The sequence below is a fragment of the Alosa pseudoharengus genome, unplaced genomic scaffold (genome assembly GCF_046254945.1).
Source record: "Alosa pseudoharengus isolate Yale_2024_CS ecotype anadromous, Long Island Sound unplaced genomic scaffold, YU_APseudo_1.1 YU_APseudo_1.1_scf_6, whole genome shotgun sequence".
Taxonomy (NCBI): Eukaryota; Metazoa; Chordata; class Actinopteri; order Clupeiformes; family Clupeidae; genus Alosa; species Alosa pseudoharengus.
The window spans coordinates 36,500,100-36,522,489 of NW_027468848.1; the positions used below are offsets into that span (position 1 = coordinate 36,500,100).

Below are 22,390 nucleotides of genomic sequence, written 5' to 3' on the forward strand. Positions count from 1 at the left end.
TTAACCAATTAATATTTTAAAACAAATACTTTTGATAGGCTATAAAAAATGTATTGTGTGAATGTGCGAATGTGTGTGTGTGTGTGTGTGTGTGCGTTGGGGGACGGGGGCGGGGGTGTTGTGCGGCCCGCCGGCCAATTTTCAAAACCCAATGTGGACCTTGAGCCAAAATGTTGGCCCACCCCTGTCCTAGGCCTTCTCAAGATAGGAACAAAGTAGGAAATGAACACAATTTGACATACGTGACTTATTTTTGTGGAAAAAATGTGCTGGACTGGGCGGCGGTCATATTTTATACCGCTCTGCGGTACATCTAGTTTATTTATGATACATTATTCATTCATTCAAACAAAATTGGTGTCCTGGTGTATTGGAGTTTTCCTCATTTGTTTAATTAAGGCATTAAAATCAAACTCCAAAAGACAATTTTTTTATTCCTCTTTTAGTCAACTTTAGCATGGGCGTGAATACTTTTGCAAGGCACTATATGCATGGATGCTAATGTAGCATGTAAACAATTTACTGAGTACTTACAATTGCAGCTACATATTTGAGAGACTACTGTCTAACAACAACCTATCACTGTAAACCTGAATAGGTTCAATGTACTCAAAACCTTTGTGGTAACCGAGTACATATTAAGAAAATGTATGTACATTGTACATTTAGTATTTCTTAATTAAACTTAAATACTAAAAGTATTTAAAGGTCTCTTGGCTTGTATGTTATTCATACTTTTATCTTTTAATTTCTACATACTAAATTAATTCAATAACATTTAGTGACACTAAGTGAAACTTTATAAATGCAATGGTACATGGTACACTGAAATCTACAAAACATAAATAGATACCTTCTACACATAGGCCTAATTAATGGATTAAATAATAATAATATCTATAGACAGCCTCCATTGATACAACTCAAGTTGTTTATTCAGAGGATACTGTATAAAACACAATTGAATATGTCAATGTCACCACTAATGATCAGGCTGAAAACATGTATAAATAAAAGTGATCATAGCTTATGCCTCAACAGCAGATTTGATAGAAATCAACACAAATAATATGTTTATGGCATATGGAGAGATTAAAGGCTCAGGAAAGCATTGCCAATATTTAGGCTTAATTAACTGAATAGTTCTATTTCGCCTTATGTTTGCGTCAGTTTCCTGATTTAGTTTTGTGCTGCATTAATCTGACAAGTCTGCACAAAATATTATCACTGTTGTGATGATGGCAATGTTAAACGTAAACATACCTTGAGATTGTAAGTCGTTTTAGAATAACTGAGAAGTGATTATCATTAGTTTAGCTGTCTGTGGGCAACCAAAGCCTTATGACTCTATGGTAACTTCAGTGCACATGACCTGGCACCGCTCACACTGAAACTCCTCATCGCTGGCGTTGTCCTGGTGGTTCCACTGCACACATATGCAGTGGAACCACTCCATGCACAAGGAGCAGCACACCCACATCACAATGGCTTCGCCTCCTGCCGGAAATATCGTTTTGCACTTCCCACAGACACCTAACAGAAAAGTAGGCAAAGACAAGTCAAATTAAAACACTACCATACATGTTTTTTCCCCCTTATATTCTTATAATATATAATATATTTTACCATTGTCTACCATTGTCTTCTGTGTTTTTTTGCCCCCTCCAGTTGACTTCCTTTTTCTCTTCTGACCTGATTTTAAAATTTGGATTGTTAGATAGGTCATTGGCATATAAGGTAAGCATTTTTTTTTAAGTTGGAAGACTGTTTAAACAAGTCTTAGTGGCTATGCAACATTTAGTGGGGTTTTAATACATTTCTAGACTGTATTTGTACCACCCAAAAGATGATAGGTGGCATGACCAAAAAACAAAACACATTTCTTTCTTTTTTTCTAAGGTTTTTTTTTATTTTTTATTGCAGGGACAGGTATTTGGTTTTGCAACATCCAACTTTACATTCAAAATGTGGATAAATACTTTAGACATTTAAAAAAGTATGTTGTTCAATAGAATATGAATGTGTTGAAATACAAATATGAATGTGTTGAAAAAAACACATGTGACTTTTTGGGACTTTAGCTCATTCACCATATCCCCAGAGTTCGATAAGTTCATACATACCCGGCCTTCTCATCATAAGTGTCTCGAAGTGGCTGGCTTCATTGGCCTACACCTCCCAATACTGACAAAACAAAATAACAATGTACAAATAACAGTGTCAAATGAGACACAGCCGTTTTGTAAGCTTATACATACTTGGTACTATGTTCACATTCCAGCGAAGCACAGCTACTTGGGCAAAGTGATTTGCAGGCAGCACCTGAAAAGCTCCGGTGTTACTTGTTCAAACCTCAAGGAGCCTTGATTTCCCTGAATGTAAACATAGTCCCAAGTATGGATATTCCTACAAAATGGAAGTGTCTCCTTTTACATTGTTATCTTTCTTTACACGTTGTAACTATACAAATCACAGCATGTAAATAGGAAAATGTTGGAATTTTTGTCACTATTGAGGTGTAGGTTAATGAAGGCAGCCACTTCGAGGCACTTTTGCTAAGCTAGGTTAGTCGGTGCGTCTGTAACACCCACCAACATAATAAATGCCCACGAACGTAATAAACCACCAACGTAATAAAAATCTGCACCAAATAGCACATTTTAAACATAATAATCCTGCTTATGGCAGTCCACTCTGCTTATTGTTTTTCGAGAATGTTGCATTCCTGTTCGTCATTGTGCACGAAACTTCACGCCAATAAATCATCAGAAATATTGCTGGCTTGTGCGTCTTCAAGCGCCCTCTTTACGTTCGCCCTAATGACTGTTAGTTGTCCGTGGATTGGCCTATATTTGGCGTTGACATAGTCTTTAGACATAGAAAAACGATTTTACAATCGATTCAATGAACACTTATGTCTCAAAAATCGAACGGGATTTTTTCACAAAAGTGACAGCTCTAGTTTGAACCTGCCGCTAATCTGAATGTAATTACTGTCTACACGTCCTTATTTATCGTAACATGCTAATTCACTTGGTGCCACACCCAACCGGATCCGTGTAGACACTAATTTCATTCAGAATAGCGGCACTTCTTGCCACTGCTTGGACCCCGACAATCACCGCTTGCGGTTATATTTTGTTATTATTTCACTTAGATAAATGCCATAATTGCAGTTTGTAGCAGCCCTAGAACCGTATAGTAAACAGATTTTAAATATAGTATAGGGACAGGCACTGTTTATAGGGACAGGTCCCAGACTCTTTATGCAAAGTTGATTAGGCATCCATTGTGTTTTAGCCTTACATAGTTCAACACCTTTGGTGTGGGCCAAGCAGGTTATTGCACAGGATATCATTGTCTTTCTACCTTTAGTTATTTTCATCACCTTTTTTCTGGGGGCCAAGCAGCTGTGAATCACTCAATGTGTTACTGCCTTCTCGTACTGGGGCCAAGCAGAAAATCTGCAGTGTTTCTACTGTTCTGTTTTGTTAATAAATCAAGGTGTCCCAATTTAAAGAAGTAATGGACAAGGCAGAGGCAGAGGCTCCATGGCGCCCAGCGGAGTGGAGGTTTCTCCACCGAGTCCATTCACTCTGTATATTTTGGACACCTTGAAGGCCGCTATTTCACTTATTCTCCACTTGGCACTGTGTACACTGTGGGTAGCTTGTTTAGGGTTAATTCTATTGTTATGAAGCCTGCTTCCAGGTTAAACCTTTGTTTACTCTGGTTGTTATATAGTTACCATTCAAAACAGCATTGATATGGAATAGTGATTCACTTTTTACCACTTCATAGTCACCCTACCAGCCAATCAGAAAAGATTATTTCTTCTGGGTGATAAATCATAATACTATAATGACATTTGCTATCGATATAATCACTTTCTTACATACTTTACTTCTGGGTGTAAATAGGAAAATGGGAAAAGCTGGGATTAGACCGTCGTGAGACAGGTTAGTTTTACCCTACTGATGATGTGTTGTTGCAATGGTAATCCTGCTCAGTACGAGAAGAACCGCAGGTTCAGACATTGCCATAAGATGAAATGTGAAATTCCAATGTGTCAATTAGGGCCGTGGCACCCGAAATTCAAATTGACGCCACAGGCAAACCGTTATGAGATATTGACCTGAAACTTCAGATTCCTTTGTTTGGTAACATAAGGCACACCGCTTTTCAGCAAAATCTGAGAGGTGTCATGGACATGGGTGGCTGAGTTGGCGTGGAATGACCCTTCAGACAAGTAATAACAATAACAAAAAAACACGTCCATGTAACTTTGCTTGGCTCCTTGTAAAGGTGATGAATAATAAGTAGAGGTATAAGTAAGTGGTAAATGTGAGGGGGTCCATGTTTTATGGCCATGAGATGGTTTACATGGTGACAATTGTTGACAACTACACTTACAACTGATAAAACAGATATAATATCACTAAATCAGTGATTTATTACATTAATGGGAAGTTAATGTTATAACTTTTTTAACTCCCCACCAACGTAATAACTTTCTGCAAACGTTGGTGGGAAATTTGGTTATTACGTTGGCTGTAGGCAAAAGTTATTACGTTGGTGGGAATTTATTACGTTGGCAGGATTATTATGTTTAAAATGTGCAGATTTTATGCAGATTTTTATTACGTTGGTGTGTTATTACGTTGGTGGGAAGTTATTACATTGGTGGGTGTTACATGCGTCAGACCAAGTAACTACACGTACAGAGATGAGAAGGGTATGTATCGACTTATCGAACTCTGGGGAATGCGGTGAATGAGCTAAAGTCCCAAAAAGTCAACGTGTTCCTTTAAGAGTGTTTAATCTACTCTGTCTTTGTCGAAATTAGTATTTTACCTGGTTGCATCACCTGATGATGTGCAATGTCACGTCACTGACCCAGATATTAATAGTGAATGAAACTCTATACTGTACCTTCTGCCGGTGCTGGGGCCTTCCTTTTCTTGGATGAGGAAGTGGCTCTGGAGTGGTTAGAGGAAGATGGGGAGGAGGCACGGGCACGGGCACTGGGGGTTTTCCTGGAGGTCGCAACGGGGTTGGTGGTCTCTAGGGCGATGTTGTTGGCTTGCTCCTTCCGTTGTCGGGGCCTCTGCTTCTTTGCCCCTGCGGACTGTTGTTTCTTCTTCACTAGGAGTCTCTCGTAGTCCTCATCAGTGATGGGGGGGATCCACCCTGCTTCCACCAACATGTGCTTTAGAGAAGGGGTCAGGGGAAGTGAGGAGCCTGGTGTTTGGGAGGAGCCTATGGGTGGAGGGGGTGCAGAGGTCAGTCCAGTGGTGGTGGTGGCAGTGGTCGGCTTTCTCCTTCTGAGGTGGCTGGATTTGATGGCTGCCCTTCTTAGAGGGAAGATGCCACACTTCTTGAACCCTCTCACCACAACCCCTTTAGCCTTTGCCCGCTGGTATGGGTGGTGGACAATTTTGGCAAATTCCGTCCGACTCACAATATTATTGTTTGATTTTTTTAAACGGCTGAGATTGCCAGTCACCGTGGCAAAATCTGCCTCTAAATGGCCAAAGAAACCCACTTCCAGGGGTTGAAGGACATGGGAGGTGTGTCGGGGGAGATGTAGCAGTATGACACCCTCCCTCTTAGCCGCCTCGACGACTGAGGGCGAGGGGTGGGCCTTGTGTCCATCAAAAATAAGGAGCAGAGGGCGCTCCTGCCTCGCGTGAAGGATGAAGTGCTGGAGCCATCGTAGAAAGAGTTTACTATCCATGTTCCCATCTGGAGATTTCCCATAGAGGGCATTGGGGGGCCCCCCGGTTGTGTACTGGCCCCCAGGAAAGTACTTGGGATATATTATCAGAGGTGGTATGTCCTCCCCAGCTGCATTGAAGCAGGCCAGGATCGACACATGGTCTCTTGTGCTGGGCGCCTGCAGAGAGGGGTGTTTTGTCTCCCGCTGTGACATCAACTCGGTTTTGTCGCAGTGATACACCTGTACTGGTTTATTCCTCAGCCCGTGCTCATTCACGGTCTTCTCCAATAAGTCAAAGAAGTGAATCACCGGCTCCAGTGTTACACAGATGGACCTCAACCGGTCAATGTTCACGGAGTTCATGCTTATAGCCGCGTGCCTCTTCTTAAAACAGTGGTACCACCTTACACCTAATGGTCGCAATTCTGGCTTTCTGGTCCTCTTCCTCAACACCGCGGTGGCATATGCCTGGAGCCGGGCCCTTGTAATTGGGAACCCATGGTCTGCACAGCACTGGTAATACTCCACTAAAGCTTGCTCTTCCTCCACTGAGAGTTTTTGGCTTGGGCCTGTACGGCAGCCATGGGTAACCACCCCCATCACTCGGTCCCTCAAGGTGTTGCGAGGGACGTTGAAGACCTGACATGCCTGGCGCACTGGCATGCCTTCAGCTACCTTCTCCATTGCCTGCACCATGTCCTCATCTTTCCATTGCTTTTTTAGCCTCATTTTCTATAGGTATGATTAGAAAAGGAAAAGAAAGGTTACGGTTATGGTATTTAGACACTTTTGTTCAAAGGCACATACAAATAACAACAATACAAAATAAAACTTAACAGTAAACAATTTAACTACATTATGGAGAATAGCAATAATAAAGAACAATGTAAATTCAATCAATAGTCTAATGCTTGCAATACACTAAATTTCTAGTATTTTAGACATTATTATTATTATTATAATTATTATTATTATTATTATTATAAATGTTGTTCTTATTGTTGTTGCTGCGTGAACAGCGCATGAAACAGAATTAAGAGCTCAGTAGTAGGCCTAACTGTAGCCTACATATTTAAAAACAATCGTGAAAATGATTACTGTTGGCATTTTAGTCTGTTATATTGCAATAGCTACCAAACTGATTGGTATAAGTGTCAAAACAATAGTAACATTAGCCTAGAGGGACGTTGAAGACCTGACATGCCTGGCGCACTGGCATGCCTTCAGCCACCTTCTCCATTGTCTGCTCCATGTCCTCATCTTTCCATTGCTTTTTTAGTACCATTTTCTATAGTTATGATTAGAAAAAGAAAGGTTACGGTTATGGTATTTAGCAGGCACTTTTGTCCAAAGCCACATACAAATAACAACAATACAAAGTAAAACTTAACAGTAAACAATTTAAAAACTACTACTACACAGGGCTGGGTGATATATCGATATAAAAGATATATCGATATATTTTAAAATGCGATATGGAATTAGACCATATCGTATATATTGATATACAGGGTTCTAAATTAACACCTGCCAACCCGCCAAATGCGGGTAAAAAATAATTTTGGCGGGTGTTAATAAAAACTTACTAGCCAATTTGGCCGGTGATGCATGAGGCATTACATGCATGATACATAAGGCTCTGTTCTCGGTCGCACCAAATATATTGTGAAACCAGCGCGAGAGACCATGGAAACGAACAGAGCGTCTACCAGAAAACACAAGGAATTAGAAGAACGAACGGAGCCAAAGCACGGAGCATAGACTGAAAAAGGAAGGAGTTAGCCAGTAAAGTAAAGTAAAAAGTACATGACACAAATACATAGCACGTTACGAAACATTAACATAAAACGTATTGTGTTTACCTATTTCCTTTGTGGGGGGCTGATGATGTCACGTCAGAGGCGCAAAACCTAAAGCAACAAGATCGTTTTAAAAACTGAACATTTTCGCCTACATATTGTCTATGGAGTTAGCTGAAGATGGAACGTGAGATGCTTGTAGGCGAAAATGTTCAGTTTTAAAACGCCCTGTGCAAAGGGCACCGAGAGACAGAGGAGGGACCAACATTTAGCCAATAAATAGTAGCTGTAGGCTACTGCAAACTGTTTTTCACTAGATGTTAGAGAAAGTATACAATGTCAACATGCACCAACAGCATGTTACATAAAGATGATACTTTTTGGGTCATCTCTCTATAAAGATCCAACTTGAACGTAGGCCCTATGCTACTCCATTTAATCGAGAACGCGTCTGAGCACGCACAAGAGGGAGAGAAAATGAGTGCCAGGTTCCAGCTGGCTTGTTATTGTTGATGATAATTGATATCTCCTTTTTATTAAGTTAAGATTAAACTAAATGCGGCGGTGGTTGGGACAGACTTATGGGGGCGAGAAGAGGAATGAAGGGATGAGGATATCGACAGAGAAATAGATAGATACTGTAGACATCCCAAACATGAAATGAAGTATTTGCACTTTCTGTGTATATTTTGTGGTATGTATTCATATAATAAAATGATCAAATGCATTTAGTGACACTCATCTCACAAACTCATAATTCTCTTATTTTCACCGGAAAAAAATTGGCTACTAGAAATTCTGATTGGCTATAACTTTTGAAATTTACCAGCCACATTAGCTGGTGATCAAAAAAGTTAATTTAGAACCCTGTCGATATAGTTCAAATTTGTGCCTTGATCCATGCTCCATGCAAGCAGCTGACCGGAGCTCTCTGCACTGCTCCCCTCTCTGCACTGCTGTGAAACTGCACGCTACTTTTCTCATATAAATATATTTATTTCAGAAAAAGATTGGCCTATTTTATAGGCTATTTTTATTTAAGATATTTTTTTTATTTAAATGTGCACCTTACGGAGCTTTGATTTAAAAAAAAGCACTCCAGTTTTATGTTTACATTTTATTGTTATTTGAGTAGTGAGTTTTCAATAACATAATTATTTGACTGAACATTTCATTTTACAGCTCTAACTTTGCGGAAAAAATATCGGGATATATCGTATATATCGATATTCAACCTAAATATATCGGGATATGACTTTTGGTCCATATCGCCAAGCCCTACTACTACATTATGGAGAATAGCAATAATAAGGAACAATTCAGTTAAATTAATAGTCTAATGCTTGCAATACACTTCAAATTCTAGTATTTTAGACATTATTATTATTATTATAATTATTATTATTATTATAAATGTTGTTCTTATTGTTGTTGCTGCGTGAACAGCGCATGAAACAGAATTGAGAGCCCAGTACTAGACCTAACTGTAACCTACATATTTAGCCAAATTCAGATCATATTCCATGATTTATAGCCTATTATGACCTGGAGAGAAGAAATACTCTTTTGCTGATTGGCGGGTTCGTTATCGTCGGGGAGTTCTTTGCCCCTCGCCCTCGTCCATTAATTCCGTATAACGTTACAGGACACCTCGAAGAACGATATCGTTGGGGATCACTTTCAGAGCGATTTTTAGAATGATAAAAAGCAATCAGAACCCATCACATTTTAACCATCACATTCATTAACACAAGGAGAGATTTTGTGTAGGCTATCGTATCGTAACACTCAGCGGTATGTATTTTCTCTGCCCGTCTTTCGAATGCAACGTTGACATTCCTAGACAAAAAAATTATATCCCAAGAAAAGTGTTTTTTTAGGGGTACACCTCCATTCATTCTGTACTTAATTCGTGAGCGCCCTCAAGTGGAACCAGAACGGGAACTGCAACCAGTTCAGAAACCGGAAGTTTCCCGAGAGTGGCGGCAGAGAATGTCTAATAAGGGTGGCGGTCCCCTTTCTCTAAGCTACAGCAGACTGTATTTTGAATTTTTAGTCCAAGATGAAATACGCTTTTGGGGCGCGATCTTACGTTGTTTCGGAATCCGTCGTCCTGGTTGCAGCGAATGTCTAAACGGGCTCTGTTGGTAGATAAAACGAGTTAAACGGGTTCTGGTCATAGGTTCTGGTAGGAAAATTACGTAGAGGGCGAAAATGGGACGCGGGCGGAAATAAGTCACCTGACCATAGCTATTAACAGTATACAAAATGAAAACCAGTTACTTACCAGATTAGAAGGCTAACTACAAACATGGTCTTCTTTGGCTGATTCGCTGGAAACGCCTGAAAGTATAATAAAATACGTTCATCGTTTTACACGAACGTCTCAAGTTCGCCTAACAGCCATCTTGATTTGTCCGAAGCCTGCAAGACCACAAATATAGGGAGGGAAAGTTATCTCATCGCCCCCTACTGGTTGCGTTAGAGTTTAGCGGAGTGGATGGGATCTTTTTTTTTTTTTTCGTATCTCGGTCCACATCGGGAACTTGAATGCCTTATGATGTTCATTGGGTCACCTCTATTGATTCAACTGGTCGTAGACCTACTTTATCTTTAGGACCACATGAATTGCTTTGATTTTTGTTTTGTAACACGGTGATAACGAACTGCAACATTAGATCTGAAAGGTAACCAACTGACTGGAGAAGCTTTGCATCCCGTACCTTGACAACAACACACATCCAGGTTAAATTGTGAAGTTGTATCCCTTTATCAGAATGTTGGACATATTTACTGTCAACATACATTTTATAGTAGTCATATATCTGGTGCATCCCTCCTTTTTAGCAGCACCCATTTATCCAGTACCCATACAAAGTATGATGGAAGCTTCAGCCTGGAAGCAATGGATCTTAAAATGTACAGTCCTTGGACTGGCAGGGAGAAAAAAAAAGAATGCCTCTGTTATGGTGATGCACTCCAATATGCACAGTAGCCTAATAAAATCCTTGGATGGAGAAAAACAATGGAATAGAATTTTGCAAAAAATGAAATACAACACTACAGCTAACCCACAGGAATCTCAAGCTTCCAACAAGCCTGGGCCAGAGGATTCCTATCAGTACTGAACCTGCACACTGGGACCACATTTATCAACACAGACCTCGATCGTGAACTCAGTCTTCACTCAGAACCCAGTGGCCTCATGCAAATGGGCAATTCAACCCCCTCAGTGGCTATATCAGAGCTTTATTACACATGACAAGAGGCCCCAGCTTTGGGAAAAGCATGGTGCACTCAGCCAAGGGCTGAGCTGCCAAAGTCAGCTTTGAATAGAGCTCTACACCACTAGATGGCAGTAGCTGAGTATCCACTCTGAGAAGCAGGGAAAGGCTGCAGTTGTTATGGACTGTTTTGCAGCCATGATGCCATGGGATCATTTATTCATTGACACAATGACCAAAGTAGAGCTACAACAATGGAGTGGTAGAAAAAGAATAACAGACAACATGATACTCCATACAAATTCAGCTTAGGACTTGTGTGGAAAAAAGTGGACAAATTCCAACACCAGCTGATAAATTTACAGGCACCCACCTACTGTATAATTGTTCTCTAAATGACAACTGAGGAGTACTCTCCATCACATATTCCAAAAGTGCGATAGCAATGAAACTATTGAGGAGCTGATTCAAGGAGGGTAGTAACAATTTTTGTTTGATCCAACCATATTATTTCCGTTAAAAGTAAAAAGATCAAGTTTATATGTGCAAATAAGATCATTAATTAAACATGACGTTTAAACAAAGTTTAAGTAGAGGTTATGTGATCTGGTGAGGAATTCTGAAGTTATTGTTGTACAGGTAGGACATTTGAGTGGTTTACCCTTTATGCACCCAATCCTTCTATTTCTGTCAAGACAGGAACAGATAATGAATGTAACACATAACATATGTTAGTCCTGTGGATATATGTCTGCGTGTAATGGAGTGAATGTGTCTACTCTATGTTTCCTATGTGTTTTATACTATTCCTATCAGTGAGACCAAAGAAAGATAATTTTCATGCAAGCATGACAATAAAGTATATTCTATTCTATTCTACAGTACATACTGGCTCCCGGCTTGTTCTAAAATCTACAGTCAGTACCATTTCTATTGCAGAGATTCACAACATATTATACTGCATTTAAAGTCATGATTTGTTTCTTGCTGCTGCTAGTCTTCAGAAATCCTTCTGAATGGGGTGGGAGGGGCAGAGGTGCTCTGCACTTTTGGATGCTGTAAAAGTTGTGAAAACAGCTGAAGGTTTCGGATTAGTAAAAGACACTGTATGGTGATTAACTGGGGGAGCTGTTTTTGGGCTAGAAAAAAGCTGCCATTCGGTAGCAGCCTCTGCATATTTGCGAAGGAACTTCAGATGATTTGGTGGGGATGGTGATGAGAAGTCAGGGGAGTTGGGCTGGGACATTGGGGATATTTGTGAATGCCAAAACTGCTGTGAATCATAGTTCTGGCCCTGGGGAGTTTGACGAAGATGGTTTGCATTGAGTAAGGAGAGTTTGGGTGGGATATTGTGTCAGCCTTTGGATGGTTGTCTATGATAGAGGGAGAACAGCTTCACAGAAGAGAACTTCTGACGGCAAATTTGAGGAAAAGTTGGTAAACCACCCTTCTTACCTATTTGAGGGTGCTGATTCTGAATATGTTGTTTACCAAGCTCAATTCTGAGTTCTAAGCTGAATAATCAGCATTTTAACATAACATAGCGATTATTTTTGATTATTTTTCCCTAAATTGGGTTGATTTCAAAAGTAATCACTAAAACCAAATAAAAGTGTTCTCTAAATACATGTTTGAGCATTAAAGAAGCCATACTATAGTTTAACGTATTTAATGGGAACATGATTACAGTTAACATGTAATAAACTCGGAAATTCTAATCAAAACACAACCATATTTTTATTGCTAACATAGAGTCACTCGTGGTGTTTAATGCATTTCATCACAATAACAAATTGCACAGATAACCTTCAACTCAGAATATATCCTACAGTATGAACTTAGATAGCGGGAATAAGCCTAATGCAGAACTGCATCTACCGTCAGCAACAACCGACAAGTAGAAAACATTTTACTATGTGTGCTTGTCTCCATACTAGAGCTTGATAATGTGCTCTTCTAATATGCCATTGAGCAGCATCACTTGTTAGTGGTAGAGCCTCCGATCCTCGACATCTAGAAAACAGAGTGGCTCTGGCATAGTGCTGTCACGATACCAAAATTATGACTTTGATACAATACCTGCCATAAATATCTTGATACTCGATACTGAAACGATATCCAAATCCTAAAATATCTGGAAAAGAAAGGACGCAGGCCTCCTCCAAGTGTATTGAGTCATTTGTGTTGAATTTGGTGCACTTTTGGTATAGTATAGAGCCTTTATTGTCCTATAAGGATATTCTTTTTCACACACATCATTATTATATTCCATGCAGGATATCCACAGCCTAATCTTTAGGCCATCTGATGTAGGCTACCCTAGGCCTTCCTGTGTTTATGGGATTTCTTTGACAGTTGCAAAGGGAAAAAGTGAAGATAGTCTTCTTTGCTCCCAGTGTAATTTAATAAGTACGTTTCAACCACTCTTTGGGTCTTAATCAGATAGGCCTACCCCATTATTACATTACATTACATTACATGTACATTACATTTGGCTGACACATTTTTAACCAAAGCGACTAACATCATGGTAACAGTTAAGTTTTAAAGCAATTCTCTCAACAATTTTAGGACAATTTAAAAACGGTAGAGTACAGTAAGAATAAGTGCATCAGTGAGTGCTCTTTTTAAAAAGTTGATGTCAGTTCAAGACGTGGTAAGTGTTGTTGTACTTGTTGTAAGTGGTGCTATGAGAGGAGATGTTCTCTAAAGAGCTGGGTCTTCAGGAGTGGAACTGGCAGTGTGTTCCACCAACGAGGAACAACCGATGAGAAAAGTTTGGATTGGCCTGAGCGTATCTGTTGCAATATCTGTGTGCATTCTTACATTAGGTCTATTTCTTTGATAGTCAACATCATTTGCTACCACATAACAAATACCAAATAACAATACAAACATTTCTTACAAACTTTCCTGCATACTTCTTAAATGTGCTGCAGTCAGATGGGTGTCCTAAAGACATAATTAGATCTTGAGCATCTATTACCAGTGTTGAATGAGCAGTTTTTGCAGTGATCACTACTGGACATTCAACATTGCTAGACAGCACTTGAGTGAGTGAGGATAGACTTATTTCCACTTCACAAATAACCATCGCTATCTGCAATAGCTACAGTACAGGGACATTAATCAGTTCATAGCTGAGGATTTGTCCTAGGTCTACTTACCTTTCAGCATCATATGCAGTAATGATGCACTGGAGAATGTTTCTTTTTGTTGCACTATAAAGGATATCTTGTCTACATTTTTTGCTAATAATGCAATCTCCATATACAGTAGCATTCTTCAGCAACCCTCAAACAGGCACACTCTTCCATTGTTTTGCATGGCTGGAATTTGAATGATAGGAAAGAGCACCAGTGAGATGTTTTAACTAGCACAGTCACCTTTACAGTAAAAAATAAATACAGTGTAAATCCTCTGTAAAGACTGACAACTGTTCATAATAGTTAGTGACAAAGTACTTTCTACAGAAAAATGAGCAGTCACCTACTATTCTATCAATTTATTATCAAGGAATGTATTTTGCTTCTAAACGTCATACTGAATTTTAGCTATTATTTCTATTTATATTTTAATTTTAGCTTATTTTAATTTGCTACTTGAGGGTCATTGGGGTAATTCCTGTCCTGTCCTACAACATATCTGATACATAAAGAGTATATTAATGCCTTATTTTTTGCAATTCCTATGATGTGATGGCAAAACCAAAACGTATGTGAATTATGCTAATTAGCAAGCTTAAAACTCAAAATTGAGCTTGGTAAACAAAATATTTGAATTCAGCACCCTCAAATTGTGTGAAATAGCCCCTTTACCGACTTTTCCTCAAATTTGCCAACAGGACGTTCTGAACGTTTGTTAGTATCTGCTCTCCCTTTATGAGTGACACTGATGTTTCAACATGACCCTTCACTTCCAACAGTGTCCCGGCAGCCTTGGCATAGGTGACATAGATTCCTGCTATGCAAAATCTCCATTTGACTACTGAGAGAGAGAGAGAGAGTATAAGTATATATACTCTTTTTATCCCGTGAGGGAAATTTGGTCTCTGCATTTATCCCAATCCGTGAATTAGTGAAACACACTCAGCACACAGTGAACACACAGTGAGGTGAAGCACACACTAATCCCGGCGCAGTGAGCTGCCTGCAACAACAGTGGCGCTCGGGGAGCAGTGAGGGGTTAGATGCCTTGCTCAAGGGCACTTCAGCCGTGCCTACTGGTCGGGGTTCGAACCGGCAACCCTCCTGAATTTCCCCCTTGGGGATCAATAAATTATCTATCTATCTATCTAGTTGTGACCTGAGAGAACAGTGGCGCAAAGGGCTTTGCCAGACCTCAGGAATCCAAACATAGTGTGCTGGATTACTGAGGTCGGCCCTGGAAACAACAGCCTGTCCGTGGGCAGCCTTTCTGAGACTGAGCTGAGGGTGCAGTCGGATGGAAAACATAAAGCCCTTTCTGTTGAGAGTTATCATCAGCAATTGTGTCAATGACATATTATCAGCAGAGATCAATGTGTCTTTTACAACAGTTGACTGTATCCTGACTACAGGTTATTTTATGTTTTTTTTTGTGTAGGTTAAATATCAACGTTGGCCGTTTTGTAACCTTGACCAACTTTGTTCAGGTACAGTGCATTGGAATGAATCATTCTCCATAGATTCCACACCATACTACATATAAAAAAAGACAAAAGTCACCACAAAATGCTGTTGTACAAGCCAGTTTAATGACAAAAGCTGGCAATATTTCTTGGAGGTTTGGGATAAGTAATTTAAAGAGAAAAGGGGTACACATTCAAATCAGCTTGAAGTCATGGGTAGTTGGTGCTCTAAAAGCATAGTGGGCACAGAAGAAATGCAGGCTACATTCAAAGAGCCCTGTGTATGTAACAGAGGTTGTAATTCGTCCGCCGCTCACGGCCTCACACCTCCACACTCGGCATGGAAGTTGAACGCTCTAACCACTGAGCTAAAAGCCCAGGCTTCCACCTCAGCGGTTAGAAGCGTTCTTAAGGTTAGGGGTGTGAGGATTTACACGGGCAACTAGCACGCTACTTCAGTTCCCCTCCGTTACATGTACACCCTATAATGACAAAATATAAATGTAACTTGTTTGTACAGGCTGTGTACAAAATAAATAGGCCTAATCCCGAATATGCTTCTGTAAGACTCTCTGACAGACCCAGCCCACCCACTGCAGCTGTGTTTGTTAGCAGCCGGGTCTCAAATGTTTTGGCCCACTTGCTTTGCTCAGTTTGCTTTTGTTAATGACCCAACACAGATAAAGCACCCAGAAAAACAGAAAAAGTGCAATGCATTCCATCACATGGAGCAAAGAATGAAAAAAGCACATAAATGTTACACTCATATGCACATGGAACCGTGTTGAGTTTGCATGTCCTCCAGACAGATCTGTTTGCAAGACCATGTTTGGCACTAGATGTGAATTAGCTTCCAGTATCAGGCTATTTACCTCTAGCTCTGCGCTCCATTCCTGGACTGTAAACATACCTTTTCACTGGTTTCACAAAATTGTGTGTTGCAACATCATTAGCAAACAGTCTATCAACAGGTCCAAACTGATGATGCTCAAAGCATTCAGTTTCATACATGTCTCACAAATGAAGAAGCGGATCCTAATACACAGTGGTCAGACCTGCAGACTGTAAAGGTCTGTGTTTCTGGAAGCGAGACATCCACAAAGTGGTTAAAAAGGACAACACTATTACGTACAACCCACAGCATAATTGGGAAATAACAAGCTTCTGCAAAGTGCAGGAGTGCATTATGTAACATGGTCGACAGAGTGCAGGTGACAGTGTCACAGGCCATCTTCACATTAGTGAAATAAAAATAACATTAAAGGGATAGATGTTTTCTTTTGATGCAAATAGTTGCTGAAAGCAATACAATGGAAGAATAGATATTTATGTTATGACTACCAAGTTAGTCAAACACTGTCTAAAAAGGTCATGATCCTACCCCATCAAACACATTACATAGTGCAACATCAAAGCATTCCAGGTGCGCATTGGCAAAGTCTCCATATTATAAGTGTTTTAGAATGAGTTTGAAGCCATTCAAACGCAAAGTAACTGCACTGCACTTTTAGCTTACTGAGGAACCTGGAGTCGAGAATTCTATCCGGTTGTTAATGTTTGTTGCTCAAGAACATGAACTTGAACGTTCCCCTTTGAGAGGGTTTGTGAGTGAACATCCGGAACAAAGAGATCTTTTGTGTCATTGTGTCACTCTCATGGTTACCATATCTCCCCGCACAAGTCCTTTCAGCTTCCTACCTCTTCCTGAGACCAAAGGCCCCAGTGTAATGATTCTATCAGCACCCTGAAAGATGCCACATGAGCAAACCAGGGCCTGCAGAGCAAAGCATCCAGCCATAGAAATCTGCTGACTGAAGCGTCTGCGATTGAGCACATCTCAATTCACATTTATTCATTTAGCAGACCAAAGTGACTTCCATATGTCAACTATATTACAAGGGATTACATTGTCCCCGGAGCAACTTGGAGTTAAGTGCCTTGCTCAAGGGCACAATGGTGGAAGTCGCTCAATCTCAAACACATATGAGAAATGGTGTACTGATATTCATAAACACATCTCGTACAATCATCCTCTTTGTTCCTGACAGCAAATAGCCAACTTCATATTGTTAACCTCAGTCATCTGAATCTGAAAGAATGAAGATCTCAAAGAAAATCAGGAAAACTCCCAGGCCCATCTGATATTTTTTGGACGCCTTCCAAGTTGTCTTGAACCCTTTGCAACACAATATGTGAGGTTAAACTTGTCACACAGTTATTAATGGTAAGGCCGACAAGTTCATGGATGGGTGGTCCACAGCAAGTGGCACCAAGCAATTTCCCCCTGATTGCTATATCCACAAAAGGCAATGCACAACTTCTCTGTGTGGTGACAGACGTCTGCAGGTTCCCAAAGACTGGGTCGCGACCCACGGGTGGGTCGCAGGAGATTTTATTTGGGTCGCCAGCACAATTTATGTAATAGGCCTAACTTATACAATTTAGCCAGGAAAGCTAACAGTTTTCTATTAGGATCTAGTTTAGTCACGGCCCTATGTGCAATTTTGCATTTAGAATAGCTCTGAAACTGGGGGGCGAACATGTCACAGAGGGGACAGCGTGGACATCTCACTCACAAAATGAAACATTTCTGTGGGGCGCCTGCCATGGACCTCGCAGTTGCAAAATGAATCAGCCTTTTTGCACAAACATTAACAGACACCATCTCTTCAGCTTGACCGATTAAAATCTAGTCAACTAAAGCAGACATCCGTATACAGGACATGGCTATTCAATTTGCGTCATAGGCTGTAGATATTTTCAATTGTAGATGCACTCTTTAAAGTTAATAGCAACCTCCTCACATTCCTTAATATTTCGGATTTAAACATTTAACATTTTAAACGCTATTATTTCCTCTCGTTTTCCACCTTGTGAACTCTAATAGGCTAGCCTACAATAAAGGCACATTATCTTTTGGCTATTGCGCAAAAGCCTCTTGTTCCATTCTTACAACATAGCCTGTCACAACATACCGTTACAGGCGTATCTTTTCAGTAGTCATTTCCAACTTTCACACTAATGATGCTCAAAATGCAACACAACTGTGCTCAAAGCAGGATGAGAAAAAGCTGAGATTGTGTGTTTGTACAAAACTTTTTACAGCTTTGAAAGTATTTAACATTGTTTCGTGTGTAATTGAGATTGCAGAATTGTGGGAAACTGAAGAGTCAGTGCATCACCAATCCCTGTAATAGTAGTGGTAGTAGGCCAGACCTAGTAGGCGCTATTACGTATCCAGATATGGCACTGTAGAATGGTTTGGGGGGGGGGGGGGGGGGGCACAAAAAAGTTTGAGAACCTGTGGCCTAAAACAATAAAACAATATTGGTGGATGATTGTTTGCTCTGAAGTGAATGGGTCGCGATGGTCTGTCATTTTTAATAAGTGGGTGCCCAGAAAATTTTTTTGGGAAACACTGTTCTAGGCTACACTACAACCAATGTGGAAAGCCAATTTTTTAAAACCTACCGGTATTCACAATCTGAAATTGGTCTTTTTTAAGATTGTTTGTCATATGCTTTTATAAAACCATCTAATTGTACATCTTGTGAATGTACTGTGATGCACAGGATTGATCATATAGTCTTTAGGGATCTGGGCTACCTATTGGAACATCAAAAGTGTGCCCCTGCGCAAGGAAAGTATTCTCAAATACATTTTTATTTCTAGCACCTACCACTTGACTAGAATTGACACTTGACTGTAAGTAGCACTTGCTGCTGCACTAACGTGTCCTTATTACACTGTACCTTGATTGTTTCCCTGGTTGGAAGTCGATTTGGTTAAAAAGCATCAGCCAAATGTAATGTAATGTATTTACTATTTTGGAGAAAAAATTGACGCATGCCTGCATATGTGAAAGGTTGGCTTATATGTTTCAATTATAAATGGTTTCTGCACATTTCATATATTATTATGCACTGCATTTGTTGAAATAGAGTTATTAGAAAATGGTTTATATTCCATAATGGTTTACATTATTCTTTTGTTGTTCAGCACTCCATCTGATGGTTAACATACAATTCTCCTGAATGACTTAAGTTCCATTAAGGGGAGGGTTAAGATCCGCCTCCTTCATTTAAGTATATACAGTATATTTCAGGACACTGTTGGAAAACTCAACTACACAGACTACACAGTTACCATCAGATGAGAAATACAAAGCTTAGTTCACCAAATATGGTATGTCCATTATATTTCTTTTATCTATTTGAAATGTTAGTCAGGAAAATATAACAGCTTGTATTTTGTTTTTTAAGTGATTTCATTCAATTAACTTAGTGCACATACAGTGATTTCCAGAGTATTGGCCATATTGTGTTTTATGTACATAAATGGACCACACCTGTATATAACCACAGTTTATATTTAACATTACTTTATAATGATTCAGAATCGGATCAGGATTTAACAAGACAGAAAATGAAGGCAACAAATGTATTGCCCGCTCCAGTAGCTTATAAGATATTTTGCAAAATCAATATATAATACTTGATTAATTGCAGTATTTTAAACAATATCTTCAGTATCAAGTATGCTGAAGCTCTGCTTTTGTGTGTATGCTCCCCTTACTCACACAACTGAAAGAGCAGACTCAAAGTCCAGGCTTTTAGGGTCAAAATAGCCCATTTCAGTCCTCCACGTGGCAAGAAAGATCTGCTCTTTTCTGTTATATCATTCAGAGCTGACCTGAGAAGTTGATTCTGTCATACAGTATCTGCAAGTTAGCAGCATTGCATTTCTGTTTAAAGTTTCTGACACTCGCTCTTTGTCTCTGTGAAGAGGAAGACCACTCTGATACTGATCCTGGGTGCTCTGGTGCCATTGGCTTATACTTACTGCTATCAGACTCTAAGGGAATTGAAAGGTGCAGATTTAACTGTTCTTAAATATTTTATGACAGTATATGCCCATCATAATATAAACCAGTATTACCCCTTTAAAAACACACAAGCAAATGAGTGATGACTGTCTCTGAACTAATGATAATCTGTGAAATCTGAAGTTATTAGGGGCAGCAATGGAGAATTCCGCACCGATGACGGAGGTACCTGTACAATCTCAAATTGAATACATAAAATCATATCAACATACAGACAGGATCTGTGGGGCTGTGCTGAACGTACCACCTGTGTTAAATATGCCTGTGTGCTTCTTCTCAGCACAGGAGCCTTGCCAGGATACAGTTGATAAAGACTGGCACCCTGTTGGGGCAACATGGACAAACAGTCGATGTGAGGACTGCAGTTGCTCAACAAGTGGAATGTGGTGTTGTGACAGGTAAATATCACTGTGTATGTTGGCTATTATGTAGGATAATACTGTATAGTCAATGTTATGCAACAGACAGGGGTGTTATGCAAAATATGGGGTGGGCATAATTTGAGTATGTGTGTGTGCCTGGGAGGGGACATTTGTCCTAAGACTTGGGGGAAGAGAGGCACTTTAATGCTTAACTAAAGTCTGGATACCCACCTAGCTTTAATGGGCACAACACTTGTAACAGATGTTCAAGTGAAACACAGAGGAAATCTCATACCTCTTCCTCAAGAAAGACTCTTTGGAAATCATTACACATAACTTTTTCCACAAACAAATGACTTAACCTGGAAACTGGCTAATCAAATAGTTCATTATGTAATAATATAATTTATATACTGTTACTGTACATGGCCGTTATGTACTGGTACATGTACTCACATGTTTTACAGGATGGGAAGGCCAGTTGGATATGGCCCTGACTGCATGGTGCTGTTTGACTGGGAAGCCTGCTCATTTGATGTGGTGAAAAAGAATGACCGCACAATACATTGCGAGCATGGTAAAGTCGGGAAATGATTTCCTGAAAAGTAATACATCAAGTATCAAACATCAAAATCTATTTGTGTAGCTCCAAAAGGCTAATCCCAGAGATAACATCATACAGTGGTCATGTCCCCCAGTTAAGACATGCTGCATTTTCTGGACAGATTATGATGGAACCCATTAAAAGAATAATTAAAAAGTGTTTTCAGTGTGAACTTTGTGAAGTGTTTACACAGTGTGAGGTGTTTACAGTGTCCCCCCTTTTTCCCATGACAGTTTCAGCAGAAGTGTTGTAGGCTATAAGGCACGGACACACTGTGTGTACAAAACTGAGGTTCGTTTCTCTGGTGACGGATGGAATATTTACATTTTCATTTGTTTCAGTGTTTCAAACCAATTAAGAAAGAAATATTTTTCTGTACTCGCCATCAGAAATTGGTCTTTTGTGGATTGTCTGTTATTTGCTTTTATAAAACCATCTACATGTAGTTATGAAATATATCTCCCTGATGCACTGTGATGTATCCTCAGTGATGCAACTGCAAGTATCAGGTCATCAGGTAACCTATCTCAGGTCTGACATCACACTCCCTGGTGGTGACCCAGTAATCCATGAGGTCATGCATTCCACATGCTTCAATACTTGACCAGCCATCTGGTGTCTTTCTCTGTGTCTTGGTTGACACCACTGATGGCCTTCCTCTCTTCACCCACCCTGTAAAATGTATATTGCACGACAATACAATCTGAGGAGTGTATTTGAGAAACAAAACAAGCCTTTAAGGTGCAGTCAGGGATAACGTTTTTTGTGACATTCAGGAAACATGTCCTCACAACCGCGAGCTGGCCATTCTGTGATTACATTGTAAAAAAAAAATGTGACAGCAGCCCAGGCCCCAAAAACTGGAAACAAACAAAGTAGGGGCAGCCTGTCCTGTCCCCCAAATAAAAACGAAACCCATTGTGGAATTTCTCTGAGGATACTGAAGGTAGGGGTTTAAACAGAAACAGAAACAAAAACAGAAACAAAAGTGACTTCCTGCTAAATCCCTAGCTGTACCTTTAAAATCATTTTATATTAATACATTTAATTTGTCACTTCTATTTATAATAAAATGTGTTGTTGTGCATTACTGTTGTATGCATTCCTATATGGAAAAAGTCTGTGCAATTTTCGAATCCATCATTGGAAGAATCACTGATGACCCCAATGATGAGTCAGAATTATACA

The 22,390-nt window shown here is 39.9% G+C and overlaps 2 protein-coding genes across 7 annotated transcripts; one reads left to right on the top strand and one right to left on the bottom strand.

Annotated features, from left to right (window-relative positions):
* Positions 1-695: 695 nt before the first annotated feature.
* Positions 696-9,931, bottom strand: LOC143106030 (uncharacterized). 6 transcript variants are annotated; one of them, XR_012983609.1, is made up of 6 exons: positions 9,806-9,931; positions 6,915-7,007; positions 4,933-6,451; positions 2,124-2,184; positions 1,627-1,692; positions 1,514-1,533 (listed from the first exon to the last, which is right to left on the bottom strand). XR_012983609.1 is itself a non-coding variant. In XM_076270198.1 (5 exons), the coding sequence occupies exons 2-5, from the start codon at positions 7,002-7,004 to the stop codon at positions 1,340-1,342; spliced, it is 1,860 nt and encodes a 619-aa protein (XP_076126313.1). In that variant the 5' UTR covers positions 7,005-7,007; positions 9,806-9,931; the 3' UTR covers positions 696-1,339. The 6 variants fall into 6 exon arrangements, 4 of the variants coding, with proteins under 4 accessions (XP_076126313.1, XP_076126312.1, XP_076126314.1 ...); XR_012983610.1 differs by having other exon boundaries at positions 1,517-1,533; positions 1,637-1,692; XM_076270198.1 differs by lacking the exon at positions 2,124-2,184 and having other exon boundaries at positions 696-1,533; positions 6,924-7,007.
* Positions 9,932-19,479: 9,548 nt separating this feature from the next.
* msmbl (microseminoprotein, beta-like) lies at positions 19,480-21,403 on the top strand. The gene is made up of 5 exons (XM_076270779.1): positions 19,480-19,536; positions 20,137-20,221; positions 20,360-20,401; positions 20,517-20,634; positions 21,066-21,403. Exons 1-5 carry the CDS (start codon positions 19,504-19,506, stop codon positions 21,190-21,192), a joined length of 405 nt encoding a protein of 134 aa, XP_076126894.1. The 5' UTR covers positions 19,480-19,503; the 3' UTR covers positions 21,193-21,403.
* Positions 21,404-22,390: the final 987 nt, after the last annotated feature.